Source organism: Symphalangus syndactylus, chromosome 13, assembly GCF_028878055.3.
Source record: "Symphalangus syndactylus isolate Jambi chromosome 13, NHGRI_mSymSyn1-v2.1_pri, whole genome shotgun sequence".
NCBI lineage: Eukaryota > Metazoa > Chordata > Mammalia > Primates > Hylobatidae > Symphalangus > Symphalangus syndactylus.
Genome location: NC_072435.2, coordinates 113,888,632 through 113,911,948, shown reverse-complemented (window position 1 = coordinate 113,911,948; position 23,317 = coordinate 113,888,632). Strand labels below are relative to the sequence as shown.

The 23,317-nt window shown below is 39.5% G+C and overlaps 1 protein-coding gene across 12 annotated transcripts in view; it reads left to right on the top strand.

Annotated features, from left to right (window-relative positions):
• The window catches only part of TAOK3 (TAO kinase 3), a 229,242-nt gene that overhangs the window by 165,502 nt on the left and 40,423 nt on the right, over positions 1-23,317 (top strand). For 11 of the 12 annotated variants that reach the window (XM_055235583.2, XM_055235584.2, XM_063614549.1 and 8 more), the window contains 3 exons: positions 10,891-11,058; positions 13,094-13,300; positions 22,765-22,899. In XM_055235583.2, coding sequence (XP_055091558.1) covers positions 10,891-11,058; positions 13,094-13,300; positions 22,765-22,899 — 510 coding nt within the window. Of the gene's footprint in view, positions 1-10,890; positions 11,059-13,093; positions 13,328-22,764; positions 22,900-23,317 lie in introns of all 12 variants that reach the window. The other variant, XM_055235581.2, reaches the window with a different exon arrangement.

Here is a 23,317-nt window from a genome sequence, read left to right as displayed (position 1 = left end):
TGTAGTATGTGGAAATCTTTTACAGTAGAAGTGTTTTATTTGGCACACAATAGTCTAAATTTCTTCAATCCTTTTTTTGCATGTATGTTTTTCAGCCCTTTCTGTTTCTTCCATCTCTAGAATGGCTGGCTTTTATTGTATAGCAGTTCTGTTTGTTCATTTTTAAGAAAAACTCAGAAGAGTTGTATTGCCTCAATTTGTAAAGCTTAAAAATGTTTGCCTTTATAATTGAAGAACACCTTCGCTAGGTGACAAGTAAGTTTTTACTTCTTGTGAGCAGTAGGCCACAGGAGTGTGGTAAGAGAAGCAACAGGACAAAGGGCTTGATCTTGTTCTCCTTTGTTGTGGAACCCTTACGTGTTTTAAACATGAACTACTTAGGAACAATTCCATGTTTCTTTAGGGGAAAATAGCAACCAGAACAAAACACCAGAAACACACAATAATATCTTTATTACCTTGAAGTACACAAAGATCTTAAAAACAAACAAAAAACCAAGACATAAAAATTACTACCATAAAAGGGGAAAAAATGTGGAGCTGGGTATGGTGGCTCATGCCTATAATCCCAGCATCTCAGGAGGCTGAGGCAGGAGGATCACGTGACCCCAGGATTTTGAGGTTATAGTGAGGTATGATTGTGCCACTGTACTCCAACCTGGGCAATAGAGTGAAAATACCATCTCTTTAAAAAAAAAGGAAAAAATGAATAAATTTGAGCTATGTTAAAGTTTACAGACAACAAAAGGATATAAAAAGCAAATGGGCAGAGGTAAAGAAAAAAATGGAAGAGAAAAAACATAACAGTTTAAAAAATCATATTATAAGCAACGAACATGTAGTAAACCAACCCATTTAGGATGTTTCCAATGGTGAATATGCTTAAGGAAATAAAATAGAATTAAGTGCAAAAAATAAAAGTTCTAAAGATGAGTATAAAGAAAACAATACATTTGGAAGACACAGGAGATCTAATATATGCCAACCTATTATTCCTGAAAAAGAAAACAAAACACATGGAGGAGAAGATATTTAAAGATATCCTTGAAGAAAACTTTTCTGGAAATGTTTGGATCTTCCTTTGATTTGATTCCATCTTGATTTGATGGACCAAATCAAATGGGCCAACTATTTATTCAACAAATATTTACTGATTGTCTGCTGGGTGTCAAGTACTATTCTAAGCACAGAGAATACAGTAGTACACAATAAAAACATAGTGCCTGCCCTTGTGAAACTTACAAGGAGTAAGAAATAAATAAGTAGGCCGGGTGTGGTGGCTCACGCCTGTAATCCCAGCACTTTGGGGGGGCTGAGATGGGAGGATCAGGAGGTCACCAGTTCGAGACCAGCCTGGCCAACATGGTGAAACCCCATCTCTACTAAAAATACAAAAATTAGCCAGGCGTGGTGGCAGGCACCTATAATCCAAGCTATTCAGGAGGCTGAGGCAGGAGAATCACTTGAAACCGGAAGGCGGAGGTTACAGTGAGCCAAGATCACGCCACTGCACTCCAGCCTGGGCAACAGAACAACACTAGGTCTCAAAAAAAAAAAAAAAAAAAAAGAAAGAAAAGAAATAAATGTATGTTATAGTGCCAGTTGATGGTAAGTATTGTGCAGAAAAATAAATTAGACTAGCATCAAGATTGACAGGTGCTGCTGTTTTAGGTGAGGAGAAGGCCATTCAAGGAGGTAACATTTAAGCAGATCCATGCATGAAGAGTGGGGACCATGAAACTGATCTTCATTGATCAATAAATCATGTCCTGGTGAAGTCCCTGAACTCTAGGAATAAAGAAAGATTCATACAAGCAGACTGAAAAAGTTTATGTTGGGGTGGAAAAACCAACTGGCTCCAGACCTACCTCTTCAGGAACAGTCAAAGCCAGAAAACAATAGAACAATGTTTGCGGAGTTCTAAGGGAAATAAAATATAAGCCAGGAATTGTGAGCCAGCCAAGATGTTCTTAAATTATAAAGGCAGCTGACGTCTTCAAGCCCCACACATTTAGGCAATGCAACCTTTCGGCGCTTTCCTTTTAAAAATTGCTCAATAACAGAATCTAGCCAATATAGAGATGAAGCAAAAAGAAGAAAAAGAGGGAGGAAGGCAGGCAGGAAGAATGAATGAGGGACTGGAAAAACTGGTAAAAGGGCTGATGGTAAATATTGAATTTAAAGAGGCCCCTCCCCAAATATTTATTTATTTTGTATGGCTAAAGAAGCTGTATGTTCTTCATTTTAAATAGGTCTCACAAATTTCCAAAAGGAAAAATACAGTAGAAGGTAGAACTTGGGGCTGGGCACAGTGCCTTACACCTGTAATCCCAGCACTTTGGAATGCTGAGGCAGGCAGATCACTTGAACCTAGGTGTTCAAGACCAGCCTGGACATGATGAAACCCCGTCTCTACAAAAATTAGCCAGGTGCAGTGGCATGCGCCTGTAGTTCCAGCTGCTTGGGAGGCTAAAGCAGGAGAATCACTTGAGCCTGGGAGGCAGGGGTTGCAGTGAGCCGAGATCCTGCCATTGCACTTCAGCCTGGGTGATGGGAATGAAACCCTGTCTCAAAAAAAAAAAAAGAAGAAGAAGAGCTGGGTGCAATGGCTCACACCTATAATCCTAGCACTTTAGGAGGCCGAAGCGGGCAGATCACCTGAGGCCAGAAGTTCAAGACCAGCCTGGCCAACATGGAGAAACCCCATTTCTACTAAAAATATAAGTATTAGCCAGGCATGGTGATTCACACCTGTAGTCCCAGCTAATAGAGTGGCTGAGGCAGGAGAATCGCTTGAACCTAGGAGGTTGCAGTGAGCCAAGATTGTGCCCCTGCACTCCAGCCTGGGCAACAACGAGACTCTGTCTCAAAAAATAATAAGAGAAGGTAGAACATGAAAAAGAAATCTCCCTCCCATTTCAGGCCCCCTCACTAGCAACCACTGCACCTATTTTGTACCTCTCCTTCTAGAGATGTTTTATGCATATAAAAGTAAATACTGTTTTTATTTTTGCACAAATGACAGCAAACTATAAAAAAAGTTCCACCCTGATTTTTCTTTTTACTTTACAGTGTGCTTAGGATATTGTTTTGTATTACTACATGCAAAGCTACCTCATTCTTTTTAATGGCTCCATAATATTCTCAGATGGACCATAATTTGTTTCACCGACCCATTTAGGATGTTTCCAATCTTTTGCTATTATAAACTGTGCTGCAGTGAATATCCTTGTGTATATGGCATTTTGTCCCTGTATAAGAATATCTAAAGAATAAATTCCGGCTGGGCACAGTGGCTCACACCTGTAATCCCAGCACTTTGTGGGGCCAAGGTGGGCGGATCACGAGGTCAATAGTTCAAGACCAGCCTGGCCAACATAGTGAAACCCCATCTCTACTAAAAATACAAAAATTAGCTGGGCATGGTGGCATGCGTCGATAATCCCAGCTACTCGGGAAGCTGAGGCAAGAGAATCACTTGAACCCGGAAGGCAGAGGTTGCAGTGAGCCGAGATCGTGCCACTGCACTCCAGCCTGGGCAACAGAGCAAAACTCCATCTCAAAAAAATAAAAAGTAAATACAAATTAAAAAATAAAAATAAAGAAATTCCTAGAAGTGGAATTGCTCATCAGTGTGGATTTTAAATTTAGATAGATATTGCCCATTTGTCCTTCAAAGCAGTTGCACCAATTTATAGTCCCACTGTGAAGGTATGAAGACTGATACTTTTTGAACTTTGTCAGATCAGTGAAAACTTTTCTCACTATAGTTTTAATTGGTATTTCGCATTATGGGAGATGTTGAACATCTCTCTCATATGTTGAAAAGCCATTTGTATTTCCTTTTTAATTTATAGTAGACCTTGGATTTTTTGTTCCTATTTCTCTTTTGACATTCTTTATGCTGATGTTTTGTGGAAAGGAGGTGGGGAGAGTTATGCAAAAATTTGTTACAAGGAGTGAGGTAAAAATCTACCTTTTTTTCTCCCAGTTAAGCTATCTCCTTACTCCCAAATATTTTTCAATAACCCATCTTTTCCACACATTTTTGCCCTGACATTAAAACATCACTTTCACACTTAATCCATTTAAATAAACAACTGAGGTAAAATTATTGAAATGGTTAAAGGACAGATGTAAATGTTACAAACATTTGCAATGTAAAAATAATGTAATTAGAAAAATCTAAGGGCAGGAAAAACATATGCATACTAATTTCCTTGTCTTTCAGAGTAGATGAACAATAATATTTCTTAAAATATATAGGACAAAAGAACTAAAGTAACTTCAATTTCGTAAAGCCTTTAATAATTTTTTTTTAAATTTAGAGGATCTTTTAGGAACAGAAAACTCTTTTGGTGAAGAAATTACAGCTAAAGTTAAGCAATTGTTTTAATTTTTTATTTGTGTGTGCGTGCGTGTCAGACAGAGTCTCGCGCCGTTGCCCAGGCTGGAGTGCAGTGGCGCGATCTCGGCTCACTGCAACCTTCGCCTCCCGAGATTCTCCCGAGCAATTCTCTTGCCTCAGCCTCCTGAGCAGCTGGGATTACAGGCACACGCCACCATGTCTGGCTAGTTTTTCTATTTTTAGTGCACACAGGGTTTCACCCTGTTGGCCGGGCTGGTCTCAAACTCCTGACCTCAAGTAATCCACCCGCCTCGGCCTTCCAAAGTGCTGGGATTATAGGCATGAGCCACCGCGCCCAGCCTATGCAATTGTTTTAATTCAGTCTCTTCTAATCCTGTTAAATTCAAGTATACCTTAATTAAATCGATTATATATAAAATTAGCTTGTATAATAAGATTCCCATGTAAAATGATTTCTAGTTATTCATTGTTCTGAAAGAAAGAGAGGGACAGGTCTAAAATGATATTCTGTAACTTAATATTTATGTATTTATTTCAAGATGGTAGAATTTCGGGTGATTTTCTTTTTTTTTTTTTTTTTTTTTTTGAGACGGAGTTTCATTCTTACTGCCCAGGCTGGAGTGCAATGCACGATCTCGGCTCACAGCAACCTCTGCCACCCTGGTTCAAGCGATTCTCCTGCCTCACCCTCCCTAGTAGCTGGGATTACAGGCATGTGCCACCACGCCCAGCTAATTTTGTATTTTTAGTAGAGATGGGGTTTCTCCATGTTGGTCAGGCTGGTCTCGAACTCCTGACCTCAGGTGATCCACCCTCCTTGGCCTCCCAAAGTGCTGGGATTACAGGCATGAGCCACCGTGCCCGGCCGATTTTCTTTTTTTATGCATTTTTCTGTGTTATTTGAATGTTGAAAGTAAACATATTTTTGAGAACAATAAAATTGTCCTTTTAAAAGAGTCTGAGGGCATTCCAGTTGTAGGGGTATGGAGAATAGTGGGCTTTTAAAAACAATGAGGAGGCTGGGTGCAGTGGCTCACGCCTGTAATCCCAGCACTTTTGGAGGCCGAGGCAGGCAGATCACGAGGTCAGGAGATTGAGACCATCTTGGTCAACATGGTGAAACCCCGTCTCTACGAAAATACAAAAAATTAGCTGGGCATGGTGGCACATGCCTGTAGTCCCAGCTACTTGGGAGACTGAAACAGGGGAATTGCTTGAACCTGGGAGGTGGAGGTTGCGGTGAGCCGAGATCGTGCCACTGCACTCCAGCCTGGCGAAACAGCAAGACTCTGTCCCAAAAAATAAAAATAAAAAAAGCAATGAGTAGATGGGATTGCAGGCAGAGAGAACATAGAGATGTGAAGGCAAAGGCCTAGAGGTGTGAAAGGTATGCACGGGTTTAGAATTACTTAGAATGTACTATTGTGTAGGAAGGAGGAGTAGCAATGAGTAGATTTAAACCTAGAAATACAAGCAGGAACCTGGCTGTAAAAGGCTATACTTTATCTAAGAGACGGTGAGATATTAAGATGTAGAGTGTATCTGTTTGTAAAAGGCTTAAACAGGTAAGAGTTTCTCATGTAATAGGAAGTCCAGGACATTGGGAAAGGAAGTGGAGTAAGCAGTCCAACGCTCTAAGCAGCTCAACAATGTCCTCATCGACCCAAGCTCTTTCTCTCTTTCTACTTCACCATCCTTAGCATGTAGCTTTTATTGTCTTTGTCATAAAATGGCTGCTACATTGCCAGGACTCAAGTTTTAATTCCAGGCAGGAAGAAGGAGAGAGAACAAAGGGTAAAACACCTTCTCCTCACGTGTCTTGCCTTTTTATTCTAGAAAATAAAACATTCCTCAAGAACTTCTGCCTACATCTCACTGGCCAGAATTTAGTCACTTTGTGATCTGTAACCACAAAGAAGGCTTGGGTTCAGTTCCTTTACTTCCTAGTGCTTAAAGTAAGGCAAAAAAAAAAAAAAAGAGAGAGACAGAGGGAGAGATTGGGGCTGAAAGCTGTGGCCCATGCCTGTAATCCCAGCACTTTGGGAGGCCAAGGTGGGTGGATCACCTAAGGTCAGGAGTTTGAGACCAGCCTAGCCAACATAGTGAAACCCCATCTCTACTAAAAATACAAAAAGTAGCTGGGCGTAGTGGTGCATGCCTGTAATCCCAGCTACTGGGGAGGCTGAGGCACAAGAATTGCTTGAACCCGGGAGGCGGAGGTTGCAGCAAGCCGAGATTGCACCACTGCACTCTAGCCTGGGTGATAGAGTGAGACTTTGTCTCAGAAAAAAAAAAGAGGTTGGAATGGGGGGTTAGTGGCCTGTAGTATCTGTTGCAATGAATGATCATACCTGTATTTTAGAAAGGTAATTATGGTAGTAGGACACCAGAAAATTACCACCACCCACACCCGCGGCAGAAAAAATTTTTGAAGCCTGAGTTGCAGCCGTAGCTCTTCTACTAATTAGCTGTGGAAATCACCTAACTTCTCAGGGCCCAAATTTTCTCACTTTGAAAAAGAAAAATTTTCTTTTTTTTTTTTTTTTTTTGAGACAGAGTCTTTCTATGTCACCCAGGCTGGAGTGCAGTGGCCTGATCTCGGCTCACTGCAAGATCTGCCTCCCAGACTCAATTGATTCTCGTGTCTCAGCCTCCCGATTACCTGGGACTATAGGCGGGCACTACCATGCCTGGCTAATTTTGGTATTTTTTATTTTTACTTATTATTTATTATTTTTGATTTTTTGAAACAGAGTCTCACTCTATCACCTAGGCTGGAGTGCAGAGGTGTGATCACGGCTCACTTCAGCCTCCTTCTCCCAAGTTCAAGCAATTCTCCTGCCTCAGCCTCCGGAGTAGCTGGGACTACAGGCACGTGCCAACATGCCCTGCTAATTTTTGTATTTTTGGTAGAGAGTTTCACCATGTTGGCCAGGCTGGTCTTGAACTCCTGACCTCATGTGATCCCCCTCCCCAAGTGCTGGGTTTACAGTTGTAATGCCCCTCCTCAAGTGCTGGGATTACAGATCCCCCTCCCCAAGTGCTCGGCCTCCCCAGGTGCTGGGATTACAGTTGTGAACCACCATGCCTGGTCCCTAATTTTGGTGTTTTTAGTAGAGATGGGGTTTCACCATGTTGGCCAGGCAACTCTTGAACTCTTAGCTTCAGGTGATCTGCCCACCTTGGCCTCCCAAAGTTCTGGGATTACAGGCATGAGCCACCATGCCCAGCCTTGAAACAGAAAATTTTCTAAGAGGCATTCCCATTCTAAAATTCTATGATGTTAAGTCATAGCTTTAAGTTTACCAAAAACCGATTAGCTCTTTATAATTGTAAGCACTAGAGGGGGAAAATGATAATACTTTCTTCCTTTCTTTCTCATCCTTGAAATGTGCAGGCTACACTTGCTTTTGGAAATGATGTTTTTTATTCAAAAAGGACTCTGCCTAGGAAGAGGTATTTTATAAAAGCAACAGCAAAAACCGCAATTCCTCTAAGAGAGTCAGAATGCAGAACTACAAGACATATAGATTGTTTTCTCACAGGACCCTATTATTTTTTTATCTGTTTAAATTATACAGAAATTAAATTCATTTCATCAGCTAAGGCCCACTACATTATATCTCATTTTCCCAATGTCTTCAAATTACAATTTTACATAAGTAAATTTTCCACATAACTGAACTTTTGCCTTCAAAAAATAGTCTTTTTTTTTTTTTTCCCACTCTGTCACCCAGGCTAGAGTGCTATGGCGCAATCTCGGCTCACTGCAACCTCTGCCTCCCAGATTCAAGCGATTCTCCTGCCTCAGCCTCCTGGGTTGCTGGGATTACAGGCATGCATCACAATGCCCAGCTAATTTTTTATATTTTTAGTAGAGATGGGATTTCACCATGTTGGCCAGGCTAGTCTCAAACTCCTGACCTCAGGTGATCAGCCTGTCGCGGCCTCCCAAAGTGCTGGCATTACAGATGTGAGCTGCCACACCCAGCCTAATGTCACTTCTTGAGGGCTCAGAGACAGTGTTTCATGAACTCTTGAGGCATAAAAGGGGCTATATAAGGGGCATTTGCCCTTTTGCAAAATAGCCCACAAACCTCTGTTTTATTATTATTTGTTTGTTTGGTTGATAGGACTGTTAGTTATGAAATTTCTCTCTTTCTCTACTCTTAAGCTGTCAGAGAACTTACAAAAGCTACTTCTTTTTACAACAGGTGGTAACCCTACCTTTCCCAGTCCTCAATCCTTTACTCCTCACTCTTTTTTTTTTTCTTTTTTTCTTTTTTTTTTTTTGAGATGGAGTTTCGCTCTTTTTGCCCAGGCTGGAGTTCAATGGTGTGATCTCAGCTCACTGTAATTTCTGCCTCCCAGGTTCAAGCAATTCTGCTGCCTCAGCCTCCCGAGTAGCTGGGATTACAGATGCACGCCACCACGCCCAGTTAATTTTGTATTTTTAGTAGAGACAGGGTTTCACCATGTTGGCCAGGCTGGTCTTGAACTCCTGATCTCCAGTAATCCATCCGCCTGAGCTTCCCCAAGTGTTGGATTAGAGGCGTGAGCCACCGCACCAGGCCTACTTCTCCACTCTTATTCTCTGTCTAACCTGCTGTGGGCTGAGAAACTAGGAAACCAGATTATGTAACAATCATTAATAATATTGAAAGTGAGGGATGTTTATATCAAGAATAATTTATGGACTTTAGGGCAGTTGTTTTCAGTCCTCAGAGACCCTTTTTTTTATTGGGGAAATGAAGTTGCCAGAATTTTGACCTCTGGATAAATTGAACAACTGGCATATTTTCAAGCATACACTATATGACCACAGAAATAGAGAACAAAATTTTCACAAGTCTGTTTTTCAAGGGATAGTGTGTATGGGGGTGAGGATTGAGGCAAGTTATAATAAGAATAGAACAAGGTTCAGTGTGGTGGCTCACGCCTGTAATCCTAACACTTTGGGAGGCTGAGGCGGGTGGATCACTTGAGCTCAGGAGTTTAAGACCAGCTGGGGCAACATGGTGAAACCTCGTCTCTACTAAAAATACAAAAATTAGCCAGGCGTGGTGGCGCATGCCTGTAATTCCAGCTACTCAGGAGGCTGAGTCAGGAGAATTACCTGAACCCAGGAGGTGGAGGTTGCAGTGAGCCAAGATCGCACCACTGCACTCCAGCTTGGGCGACAGAGCGAGACTCCATCTCAAAAAAAAAAAAAAAAAAAAAAAGAATAGACTATACTATGCATTGCTTCTGCTGCTTATATAGTTTCAGATTTAAAAGGTACAAGCCTACCTGCTACTTTTTAAAGTTCTAGTGATTTTTTTATTACTTACAAGATAAAGTAAACCTCAAGAATTCTCACGTGAAAAGATACTCAACATTCACTAATCATTGGAAATGGAAATGAAAACCACAATGAGGTATCACCTCACACCTGTTAGAATGGCTATTATCAAAAAAGATAAGCGATAATAAGTGGCAAGGGTATAGAGAAAAGGGAATCTTTATGTACTGTTGGTGGGAATGTAGATTGGGGTTGCCATTATGGAAAACAGTATGGAGGTTCCTCCGAAACCCAAAAAACAAAATGTTATTCGTTCCAGTAATCCCCCTGCTGGTTATATACCTGAAGAAAATGAAGTCAGCACCTCATAAAAATACCTGTGCCCCCATGTTCATCACAGCATTTTTCTCTATAGCCAAAATAAGGAAACATCCTATGTGTTCATCAGTGGATGAAAGGATAAAAGAAATTATGGTATATGTGATATAGGTATTTAAGACTCAATAATATATATAAGACTGAATAATATTTTATTATATATATTTATTTATTTATAATATTTATTATATATATAGTCTTAAGAAAGTGGTCCTGCCATTTGCAGCAATACACGTGAACCCAGAAGACATTAAGTGAGATAAACCAGACACACAAAAAAATACTGTACGATCTCACTTACATGTGGAAACTAAACAAAAGAATAAAACACAAAATGAAAGGTGGTTGAAAGGGATGGGGAATGGAAAGATGAAAGTCAAATGGTACAAAGTTTTAGTTATGTGGGATAAATAAGTGTAGAGATCCAGTTTACAGCATGAGGACTATAGTTGATAATATTGTATTATATCTGGGAAATTTGCTAAGACTAAAGATTTTCGGTACTTTGCCACCAAAAAGTAACTATATGAGATAATAGATATGTTAATTTGCTTAACTGTAGAAATAAGTTCACTATATATATGTGTATCAAAACATGTTGCCATATACTTTAAATATGTACAATTTTTAAAAAGAATTCTCACATCTGCACAATGGGGCTTAAGGAAGAAGAAAAAAGCATAGCTATCTCTTTATGAGATTTACAAAATGTGGAAGGACACGTGATACAAAAATCATATTTTATTATTTGTGTAATATCCATAGAACTATTTTATGATTCTCTATATCCTTTTATATCTGTACCTTGCACCTAAGGATGTTTCTTCATTATCAGTTTATTTTTTTCTCCTCCCTCAATCAGCATGACTTTGTTCGACGAGACCGGCCACTACGTGTCCTCATTGACCTCATACAGAGGACAAAAGATGCAGTTCGTGAGCTAGATAACCTACAGTACCGAAAAATGAAAAAAATACTTTTCCAAGAGACACGGAATGGACCCTTGAATGAGTCACAGGAAGATGAGGAAGTAGGTCCAATTCATTTTAGCAGGCACTTACAGAATGCCCACTATGTGAAAAAGTTCTAGACTGGGCACTATGAAAAACTTTTGAGGATAAAAATTAATTGATGCTGTCTGCCTTAAGAGACATGAAGGGTTGTACAAGAGACGTTCATAAAATAACACTTATATAAGGCGAAATATGAAAAGTGCTACAGAGGTGTAGCCCCATTGCACGGGTCCATCATGGGGAGAAAATAAGTCTGCTGGTGGGATTAGTGAAGGTTTCGTGCAGGACATGATGTGGGTGATTTCTGACAAATGGGCATAGGGTATTCTAGACTCAGAAAGGTGTTGTGCTTTAGGAAGATTATCCTAGCAACAGAGTGTAACATGGATTTGAATGGGCAACATCCTGGCTAATAGTCCATGCAAGAGGTAGTAAGGTCAGTGTCGATGCAAATGGGGAAAAGGGAACACTTTTGAGAAACATCGTAGAGGTAGATTTGATAATCCATGGCTTCTCATTGACAATGACAGATGAGGAGTTTAAGGTGACTCTGAGCATTTGAGCCTGCGTGGCTAGGAGTATGGCAATACCAAGAACAGAGAAAAAGGACCAGGGAGAAAGAGTAGGTTTAGGATGACTTCAGTTTCGTGCCGTTTGAGTTTAAGGTCCTGGCATTATATATTCTTGCCAGTATACAGATAGAAGTTTTCAGTTAGAGAATCCTTGATGACCTTAGTAAAAGCAGTTTACAGGACTAGGTAGAATGAGTAGTAGATTACTGGGGTTGTATAATTCATGGGAGTTGATAAGGGGGAGACAGCAAAAAAAAAGTAATTATGTTAAGATTCAGAAATTGGGTTAAGAAGGAAAAGTAAGAATGGGCAGCATGTAGAGAGATCCATAAATATAAGGCAGGCTTCTTCGTCTTTAAATGCAGTAGAGATGGAGCCAGGGCAGAGTCAGAGGCACTGAAGGTAGAAGAAAGGGATGTAGTTAAAGAGGTAAGATTTCAGAACATAGACAGAACAAGAGCAAGAGTATTTTAGCTTTTTAACAGAAAATAAACATAAAAGTATTTTATCAATAATTCTAAAAATGAAGCTCAGAAAGTTGCATTGAACTATAAAATTTCCTGATTGCATATATAGAAATGATCCCCTTTAATTGGGAAAATAAGTCTATTAAAAATACAATGTATGATCTTCCATTTTATATTACACGGTAATTTTTTATATTGCCATGGCTAAGTAACAGTTTATTAAAGTTATATGTGTACCGTATGGTTTTTTGAGAAAAAGATTTATTTGTAGCTAAATGGATTTAATTGTATTATTCAATCTTATATCAAAAGATATCCCACTGTGATGGATAAATTATATGTTCTGATTATTTTACCACTTTTCAAATACTAGTCTTTGGGCCAGTAGTGATGAATACCAGTATTATTTAACAGATATATTTAATAAGATTACAGAGATAAGCATGATAGAATTGCTTGAGGGAGGCAGACTTTAATTACCTGTCCAGGAAAGTAGAATTAATATCTCTGCTTAGATATGAAGTTACTCAATAATGACTTGCAGAGGGAGCATATTGCTTGTCAAATATCTGAAAACTCTTTCCACTCTACTTTTTCAAGTGACCACTGCTGTATTTGCAGATATCCTAGAGCTCACCTGTTTAGTGGCCAGCAGTCTTCCTCTAGCTCCTTGATGTTCCAGAAGGTCCCTTACAAACCTGGCTTGATTTTGCTTACTGAATAGCAACACGATAATATTATAGTGTGTGTGACAGGGGAAAGCCCTGAGATGGCAGCATTTGGAGCCTTATGACCCATTTCCAGAATGGCCCCTGGGGAAGGCATAGGAAGTGAATTTGAAATGTCTGAAAATGGTGGAGGAGTAGTGGAGTCAGTACATAAAAAGTTCATCTTTGCAGATTGACAGAAAAGCAACTTAACACTGCAAAATTGAGTGTGCTTGATACTTTAGTCAATGGATGGACTCTTTATCTTCAGTCTGTTTTTCTAACTTCAATGCCCCATTTTTATAGGACAGTGAACATGGAACCAGCCTGAACAGGGAAATGGACAGCCTGGGCAGCAACCATTCCATTCCAAGCATGTCTGTGAGCACAGGCAGCCAGAGCAGCAGTGTGAATAGCATGCAGGAAGTCATGGACGAGAGCAGTTCTGAACTTGTCATGATGCACGATGATGAAAACACAATCAATTCCAGCTCCTCCGTCGTGCATAAGAAGGTAGGTTTCTTGGTACCCTCCACAGAGGTGGGCCTTGTCAATCATAGTGAATCCAGTTCAAGTCACTTAGCATCCAGATGTTTCAGTTATCTTTTTGCAACTGCAGTGTGGGACTAAACCTGGCATGTGACAGTTTTCTTACAGTCAAAAAGTAACAAAGGACTACACAGGCTACATCTGTGCCTATTTCTTCATCTCCCTGTCTCATTACTCTGATGTCCGTCATCATCGATAAATAAGTTGAAGAATTTGATAAGTCCTTCTCTAAACCAATAATCTTAATACTGTAGACCTTCAAGTCTTCCTGAGTGTAACCTGTTGGTTGTGCCCTTTTAGAAGTATGCTTTTTCAAAAGTATGTTTCTTGGCTGGGTGTGGTGGCTCACACCTGTAATCCCAGCCCTTTGGGAGGCCTAGGCAGGTGGATCACTTGAGTTCAGGAGTTTGAGACCAGCCTGGCCAACATGGCAAAACCCTGTCTTTAATAAAAATACAAAAAATAGCCGGGCCTGGTGACGTGTGCCTGTAATCCCAGCTATTCAAGAGGCTGAGGCAGGAGAATTGCTTGAACCCAGGAGGCGGAGGTTGCAGTGAGCCGAGATTGCACCATTGCACTCCAGCCTGGGCAACAGAGCAAGACTCCGTCTCAAAAAAAAAAAAAAAAAAAAAAAAAAAAGAAGAAGAAGAAAGAAAGAAACTTGCTTCAGGTAAAAGGAGGATTTACTCTAGCAGGGAGTAAGGAAAGCCTACCTGATGAGGTGGCATTTAAGCAGAAATTTCAGAAACAAATAGAAGCTAGCCAGCTGGGGTAAGAGATGGGAATGAGTCAGAAAGCAACAAGTACAAGAGCACTGAGACAGAGAGAGCTTAGTATGTTCAAGGAAAAGAGGAAGGCCATAGAAGCTATGGCTGGTGTGCTATGTGGACAGTGCGTCAGGACCAGAGAGACAGCAAAGGACCCAGATTATCAGGAAGGCATGGAAGCAATTTGAGGAAATGAAAGATGTCAGACAGATGCAGAAATCTACCAAGAGATCAGCATTGCCAGCTGGTGTCCTTTCAACATGGGCAAGTGATCATGTATTTGAAGAGTAAAAAAGAAGGTTTGAGGCTGGACGCAATGGCTCACGTCTGTAATCCCAGCACTTTGGGAGGCCAAGGTGGACGGATCACGAGGTCAGGAGATCGAGACCATCCTGGCTAACATGGTGAAACCCATCTCTACTAAAAATACAAAAAATTAGCCAGGCATGGTGGTGGGTGCCTGTAGTCCCAGCTACTCGGGAGGCTGAGGCAGGAGAATGGCGTGAACCTGGGAGGTGGAGCTTGCAGTGAGCCGAGATTGCGCCACTGCACTCCAGCTTGGGAGACACAGTGAGACTCCATCTCAAAAAAAAAAAAGAAAAAGAAGGTTTTGCTGGGCTGTCTTTTCGGAGGCAGTGATCATGAGTGCTGACAGGTCTGGCACTTCCCTTTCTATTACCCCTGGGGCTCTATGAGTATAGGGAGCAAAAAAGAGGAATTCAGTTGGATCTTTTTGCTCCACGACTTCTCAGATAGGCAGCCAGAATTAGAAGAAAGACACTACTGGCATAATCAACAAGAAAGAAAACCCTGGTCTAGAACTCATGGGATTTTTAATTTTATTTTTGCATGCTGTCATAGACCTACCTTGTGATAATATGAGTGTTTCAATACTTTTCTCTCCTTGATGTGATAACTTAAGTAGAACAGATAAAATTTATATTCTGAAGTAGAAGATAATTGTATTTGATCCACAAAAAATATATAGATCAGGAAGAATTAAATTATATATTTCTATTTTATTTTATTTTATTTTATTTTATTTTATTTTTTTTTTTTTTTGAGACGGAGTCTCGCTCTGTCACCCAGGCTGGAGTGCAGTGGCGCGATCTCGGCTCACTGCAACCTCTGCCTTCCGGGTTGACGCCATTCTCCTGCCTCAGCCTCTCCGAGTAGCTGGGACTACAGGTGCCCGCCACCACGCCCGGCTAATTTTTTATATTTTTAGTAGAGACGGGGTTTCATCGTGGTCTCGATCTCCTGACCTCGTGATCCGCCCGCCTCGGCCTCCCAAAGTGCTGGGATTACAAGCATGAGCCACCGCGCCCGGCCTATTTCTGTTTTATTATGAAATATATAGAGGAAATATGATGGAAGAAAATCAAAACACATTCACAAATAAGACTTTGGATGAGTTACCTTTAAAATGTAAGTGAGCTCAAAAAATAGAATATATATGAAAACTTAATGTTAAATATGGTATCTTTTCATGAAATCCATTTAGTTCTTATACCTGAGCTTTAAAATGTGTTTTCTTTAAAAACAATAGAAATAAAATTTATTCATAAAGTTTATGGGTGGTTTACTCAAATTCCTAACACTTTTTCACTTGGGAACATAAATAGGATTTTTAACTCTCAACAGAAAATTTTGTATATTAAACTTAGGAATGAGGAAACTAATTTATAGTTCTATCTATCTGCCTCTGTTAGTTTTATTTTACTCTGGACAAGTAACAAATTCAATACCTAGAATAGTGCCTGGCACAGCATAGACATTCAGTAAATAACTGTGGAATGAATGCATAGACCAACAAAACCAAAAAGAAGGCAAGGAATAAATTAATTACCAAATATTAAATATCATACTCTACTGGTTCATTGAACATAATGGATCAAAAGGGTTAAATAATCTTAGCTATCTTTACAGTTTGAAAAAGTTAAATGATAGTTAAATGAAAATTAAATGAGTACCCAACACAATAAGAACATGCTTAATAAATACCAAAATATATGAATATGGGAGAAGGAATCTTTTGTCCCTTGATTGTTATAATCAAGCAGACATTTCTTTTCTTTTTTTAATTTTTTGAGACAGAGTCTCGCTCTGTTGCCCAGGCTGGAGTGCAGTGTTACAATCTCGGCTCACAAGCAGAGATATCTTAAATTAGTCAAATTAATTTGACTAATAGTCAAAACAGATCTGAAACAGATTACCATTTTGGATAGGAAATAAATTTGCTTTTTCAAAGAAGAACCTTAAAAAAATAAATAAAGTGAAATCCATGAGTAGCTAGTGAGAGCATGACTTACACTTAACTGCTCTGCATCCAGAATAAAGATGCCTTGATTTTAGCAGGACAGTTCTACCACAGATCAAGCCCCCAAAATGTAAAGTGGGACACTGAAAATTTTCCTTTGACATCAGAATTCCAGGTTACTTACTCTCCAGTCCTTGCCTCTACTCTGGTCTTTCCCAGGCCCTGAGGGAATCCTAATCCAAACTTCTTTTATTTATTTATTTATTTATTTATTTATTTATTTATTTATTTATTTTTGAGATGGAGTCTCAGTCTGTCGCCCAGGCTGGAGTGCAGTGGCGCGATCTCAGCTCACTGCAAGCTCCACCTCCTGCATTCACGCCATTCTCTTGCCTGAGCCTCCCGAGTAACTGGGACTACAGGCGCCCGCCACCACGCCCAGCTAATTTTTTGTATTTTTAGTGGAGACGGGGTTTCACCATGTTAGCCAGGATGGTCTCGATCTCCTGACCTCGCGATCCACCCTCCTCGGCCTCCCAAAGTGCTGGGATTACAGGCGTGAGGCACCGCGCCCAGCCCAATCCAATCTTCTTTTTGAGCAAGAATGATTTGATAAGGCTAAAAGCATATTCTGACAAAACAAACTTTAGGTACTTATTTTTCCCCCTGGCTAGTGTGGGCCACACTACTTTTTTCAATAGCAAGAACATCACCACATCTCTAGCCTGGTAGTTCTTCAGGAACCTTTTTTTTCACCTACCACATAGCACAGTGTCTGTTACATAGTAAGTGCTCAATAAATGTCCTGTGAACTAAATTGAAGATGGCCAAGGACACGACTTCACACCTCAATTCTTGATTATTCACAAGTGACTCCGGTACAAATTTTTAATCCAGTTTGTTTCCTTGTCATCTAGCCTACTTCTGAGCCTCCATCCTACTGCTTAAAATCATTGTGTATAGAGCCATAGCAAATAGATTTTAATATTATCCTAAGCAGCAAAATCTTTTAAATTTGTTAATCAAAAGGTGTATTTTTATTTTACTAAAGTATAAAATTAATTCCCTTTGCCTGTTGCTGCCTTCTATTAGTATAGATCATAAGACTTTAATATATTAAAAGCATTGTTCTTGAATCAGTGTTATTTTAGGTACGCTTATTGAACGCCAGTCATAAGGGTCCCTTTCTAGGGATTATTTAGAGAACATTTTTTTCTTTTCTTTTTTTTTTTTTTTTTTTTTTAAATGGGGCTACACTTCATTCTATAAAATAGAATAAGTGCTCCAGAAACTGTTGTTTAAAAAAGTCATTCTACTGGCCAGGCACGGTGGCTCACACCTTTAATCTCAGCACTTTGGGAGGCCAAGGCGGGTGGATCAAGAGTTCGGGAGTTCGAGACGAGCCTGGCCAATATGGCGAAAACCTGTCTCTACTAAAAATACGAAAATTAGCTGGGCGTGGTGGTACACGCCTGTAATCTCAGCTATTCCTGAGGCTAAGGCAGGAGAATTGCTTAAACCCGGGGAGGACAGAGGTTGCAGTGAGCCAAGATGGTGCCAGTGCACTTCAGCCTGGGTGACAGAGCAAGACTCCGTCTGGTGGAGGGGAAAAAAAGCCATCCTACCCTGACTCCTAAAGCTTTATTTGACCCTTCCTATTAGTCAATGTTAGTTCTTTTCCCCTACCCTCTTTAAAAAAAGAACAGCTTTCACCACCTTTGCGGGATAAAAAAAAAAAAAGAAATGTCCTTGAGGGAATAGGATGTTCTAGTTTAATTTTCACTTGCTTCAGTGGCCTTTCCTGTTATTTTTGCTGAATAGAGGGGTGGGTTCTTTGTCTCTTCAACTCACATTTGGCAAAGTAAAAGTAAATTAACATATGAAGGTCATGTTTCTTAAACAGAGCAGTCATACAACACTTCTCCTCAGCCTTTTGCTAGTCATCTTTTCTCTCCAACTATCCTTCCAAGTTAAGATATGCTTTTTCATCTTCTCCTCCCCTTCCTCCAGCCCCAGCTTTTGATAGCTACACCTGCTTCAACAATAATTTAATAATTTTGAAATGAACAAAACAAAGAAAAGTGGTGGGTCTGCTGGTCCCTTCTCCACAGCATAGCAAGTGTGGGAGTCTTTAGAAAGGTTTCTCATCACCGAATAAAAGCCATTTTTAGATACATCCCCCTGCACCCCACTGTGTAAAGGTGTGCTTATGTGTGTGTCACTATTTTACGACTTCCTTAGAGTACAGAGTGGCAGGTTTTTATGAAATACAAATTTGAATTCTGTTAAATAATCCAAAAGAAAATGTCATTTTCTCAAAATCTCCTCAGACCTATATTCTTGTGTTTGTTTATTCAGCAAACATTTACTGAATGCCTACTAAGTATCAAGCACTATGCCAGGTGCTAGGGAGACTGAGATTTTTCAAACGACATTTACTCTGCCTTCAAAAACCCCACAGCCTTATGCAGAGGCAGACAAGTAAGTGTGATGAGTACTGTGATAAAAGTAAACCCAAAGCACAACTGAGTCCAGAGGAGTGACTTCTAGGTTAAAGTCAAGTTCATTTAGAAACTATAGGCAAGTAGCCGGGTGCGGTGGCTCACGCCTGTAATTCCAGCACTTTGGGAGGCCAGGGCGGGTGGATTGCTTGAGCCCAGGAGTTCAAGACCAGCCTGGGCAACATAGTGAGACTCCAGCTCTATAAGGGAAGAAAATATATTTAGAAAAAGAAACTCTAGGCAAGTGCCTACACCACGAACCTTCATTTCAGAAGTGTAATGGTCAGACACTTAAAGGAAAGACTTCCAAATAAAAGGAAAGCCCCTTGTGTAAGGTATAATAGTAAAGTTTGTGTGCCTCATGCTTCACATATTTCACTCTTTTATAGAAATTCAATTCTCTTTACCGAAGATTTTGAACAAACATTATGGCAGCTTCCTTTTTAATCTGAAGACATTTATTTTTTGTGATGAAACAGTGTTGTGGGCTGGGCGCAGTGGCTCATGCCTGTAATCCTAGCACTTTGAGAGGCCAAGGCAGGCAGATTGCCTGCGCTCAGGAGTTTGAGACCAGCCTGGGCAATATGGTGAAACTCCATCCCTACTAAAATACAAAAAAATTAGCTGGGAATGGTGGTACGCACCTGTAGTCCCAGCTACTCAGGAGGCTGAGGCACGAGAATTACTTGAACCCAGGAGGTGGAGAGGTAGCAGTGAGCTGAGATAGTGCCACTACACTCCAGCCTGGGCAACAGAGCGAGACTGTCTCAAAAAAAAAAAAAAAAAAAAAACAACAACGTGATAAGTTTACCAGGTTAACGTAGGTTTACTTAAAACTGGTATTTCAAGGAGTTATTTTTGTTTGTTCCTGGATGATAATGTTTTAAAGATAAATTATAACCATGCCATATATTTTGCCTTGGCAAAGTGGTTTTATTATTCTTAATCTTCTAAAATCATTCTTTGAAGATTTCAGCCTTATCATTTGTAAATAATCTGTATCTAGTGTATAACTGCATAAAAATAGAAATTAACCCTTTCCGTTGTTAATCTTAAGATGTGTGCAGTTCAGAAACTCTGGGAGCCCGGTATAGTGGTGTTTTACAAAGGCACTGTTACTTAAAGGGGCAGTATAACCAACAGAAAATATTTCCAGTAAAGTTGATACTTTAATTTCTTTGAGCCTACTTCTCAAGTTACATTCTCCCATTTTTAAATAGCTTCATAAGCTGTCTTTGGAGTTTTGAACCTGTTTTATGCAGTGAATATTTTATGAATATTTTAAAATTCATTTCCTAATGCACTTGAAATGAATATCCACTGTTAGACGAAAATTTTGTTCCATTTTGTGGTCTCTTGTATAATATTTGAAGACTTTTAGTGATGGTGATCTCTGTTGTGAAAATGATCTGGAAAACTAACAATGATTTTATAAAAGGAAAAAAATGTAGGGGGAAGCAAAGAATTATACTATTAGTATTATTATATTTAAAGTAGGTTAAAATTTTGAACCTATTATTTGGACTATAAAAATAGCATTATTTTAAAAATATACTTGAGTTATTTAATTACATATGTGTCAGCTAAAATCAGTGTCATTTCAAGTTTTAATTTTTCTGGTGTACTTCAACTTCCTCAATTTAGTAAACTTAGAAAATACATTGTGGCTTTTAATTGGAGAAGCAGAGCCCTAAACCATGTTTCTAAGGAGTTAATTTTTATCAGAGATAAAACAAACTAATAAAATTGCACATATTTGTACATGAATAAATTTTGTTTTGGTCTGTCCTGTGGAGAATGTGGATTCTAGTGTCATTGGTTATCCTTATAAATCAAGTTATTACAATGCGAAACTGAGCTGTTGCCCACGTATTTGAGGTCTCCCCCTCAATCAATGTACTTGGTAAGTTAGCCAATTAATGTTTACCAAAACTATGAATTGTTAAGGCCTCCTATAAAATCACAGGCCTCTACCTAGCATATCTCTTCCAATTACTGGCATTTAAGAGCTGCTCGCTTTTCTGGCACTGTAATATTCAGTTGAATTTTGTACATAAATTTATTGGCAAATATGCAGTAATGTAAATGGTAGCAGGTCCCAGTGCCTTCCTCTTTAGAACCTTAAGCCTAGTGCATGAATCCCAATTACACACTTTCTTGCTCTTCCCTGTAAAATAGGAATTCAAATTTCGCGAGAAATCATGTAGAATAATTTTAACTGACCCTTCAAATACTTTCTTATAAGTTTTAAAAACTTACAAGTTTTATAAGCCACCAATATGGCACCACTAACTATGGCTGCTAAGTGATTGAAACATAGCCATTATGACTTAGGAACTCAATTTTGCGCTTAATTTTGTTTTAATTAATTTTAATTGAATTTAATTTTTAATTAAAATAGTCATATGTGGCTGGTCACTATCTTGTTGGACAGCGTGGCTGCAGAATATACTTGAATTTTATATATATGCCCTCAATGGCAAGTTTATTAACGATCCCTTCATTATTTGAGCTATAATACATAAATTTAAAAAAATTCTCCATGTAGGTGTAATGGTAGATACCTTCCCAATACATCAAAGCATTTTAAATGTATAAAAGGAAAAAGAAAATCAGCCCAATTTAATCTTGGGTCTTGGCTTTTACATAAAAATCTAGATGTAAAATTTAATTTCTCCCAAAATTTTAGACTATAATAAAATTTTGTATTTTCTAAACCTTTTTAATTTTTGTTTCCTGATGAAGAAAAAAGCCATTATAAAAAATTTCAAGTGGTCATGGATAAAATGCAATACTGACTTCTCACAAATGGTTTCTCCTAAAACCCTAGGGAAATAAGGAATTAATTTCTCCTTTTCCACCCTGAACATGTACTATTTTAAAATCCCCCATGGTTGTACATGTTTTTGAGGTACAAATTACTATAGCGTCCTTTTTTCTGAAGGGTTATAGCCACTTAATGACTGGCCACTACTTCATCTTTCTAGAGAGGAACATCATCCTTTGAAAGCATTTTCCCCTTTAAAAGTCATTTCAGTTGCATTTAAGAAACATCCATTATTATCCTTTCAGGGAATGCTATTTTTTCACTGGGCGTTAGAACAAGATTAATTATCTTTGCCTATCAAGAAGCATGGGCTTGATTAAATTAGTCAAGGACATTAAATTCCAGCTTTACTCACTCTGGTGACCATACCGATGCTGAGTTGAAGAAGAATTTGTGAAAGTATCATTTGGTTAAAATTGTACGCCTGTCGCTTTAAATCTAAAAAAAAATCCTTTCAGAAGCTGTAGAGAGAAGGTGCTAGAACTGTGTACGATCATGACTGGAAAGCAGGATCCCTCAGTGACTGCCGAATCTTCCCAGCACAAGATAGAGAGGCAGTTCAGCACAAGCCTACATTGGTTCTAGGCAGAACGATGATCCTACCGAACAGATCTCAAATAAAATTAAATTGAGAAAGCAGATCTTTCAAGGGAATGAGGCGGAGGCTCGCTTTTATGTTAAAAGCCACCAGCATCCTCCTTGCTAGACATGGACATGACATTTTTAAAGGAATTATCTGGTTACAGCGTTTTAAGCAAACTGTTCTAAGGAGTCTGTACATTGCATTATTTTTTCTATTCTTTTTTTCTTTTGCATATATGTAATTCTGGAGGTAAAGAAAAAGCCTGCCAGGGATTCAGAAGGCATCCCACTAGCGATCAGCTGACATTCCTAACTGAAGGCTGCAATGTGTTGCTTATTCATTTTGTACCGTGGGAGCTGCGGGGACTAGCAGAGAGCTAAACTATGCATTTCAAACAGCAGTGCTTGTGCAGAAAGAGGGGTGAGAGAGAGGCAGCCGGCGAGGAAAGAGCACAGCTGGACTTTCTCCTTGTTTTTATCCATTTCTGCAGGATCATGTATTCATAAGGGATGAGGCGGGCCACGGCGATCCCAGGCCTGAGCCGCGGCCTACCCAGTCAGTTCAGAGCCAGGCCCTCCACTACCGGAACAGAGAGCGCTTTGCCACGATCAAATCAGCATCTTTGGTAAGCAAACACCCCTCTACCCACCTTCCCTTCCTTCCCCTCCTCCCCATCTGGCAGCCTCTCGCCCTCCCTGAGCCTCTCTCGGCTTCATGGATGGGAGGAAAGGAGTCAAGAATGTTTTCTCTCTCCTAATAATTTTATTCATTTTATGAAAAAAATCTGTTGGCATAGCAACCTGATTTCAGATATTTTAGCATTGTGCATGGCATGGAAAAAAAAAACCTTTGTGTGTGTGTGTGTGTGTCTGTGTATGTGTGTGTGTGTTTGTATATGCTGTATGTGCAAAATATAAGGCCTTTGAGATGAAGTTGCTAGCCTGTCCAATTTTTTAAAAGCCATTTGTCTTTTCATTGAAATAAATAATGCTAATTTTTTTTTAAGGTATTGATCTATATATGTATGCAGGGCACTGTGCTTC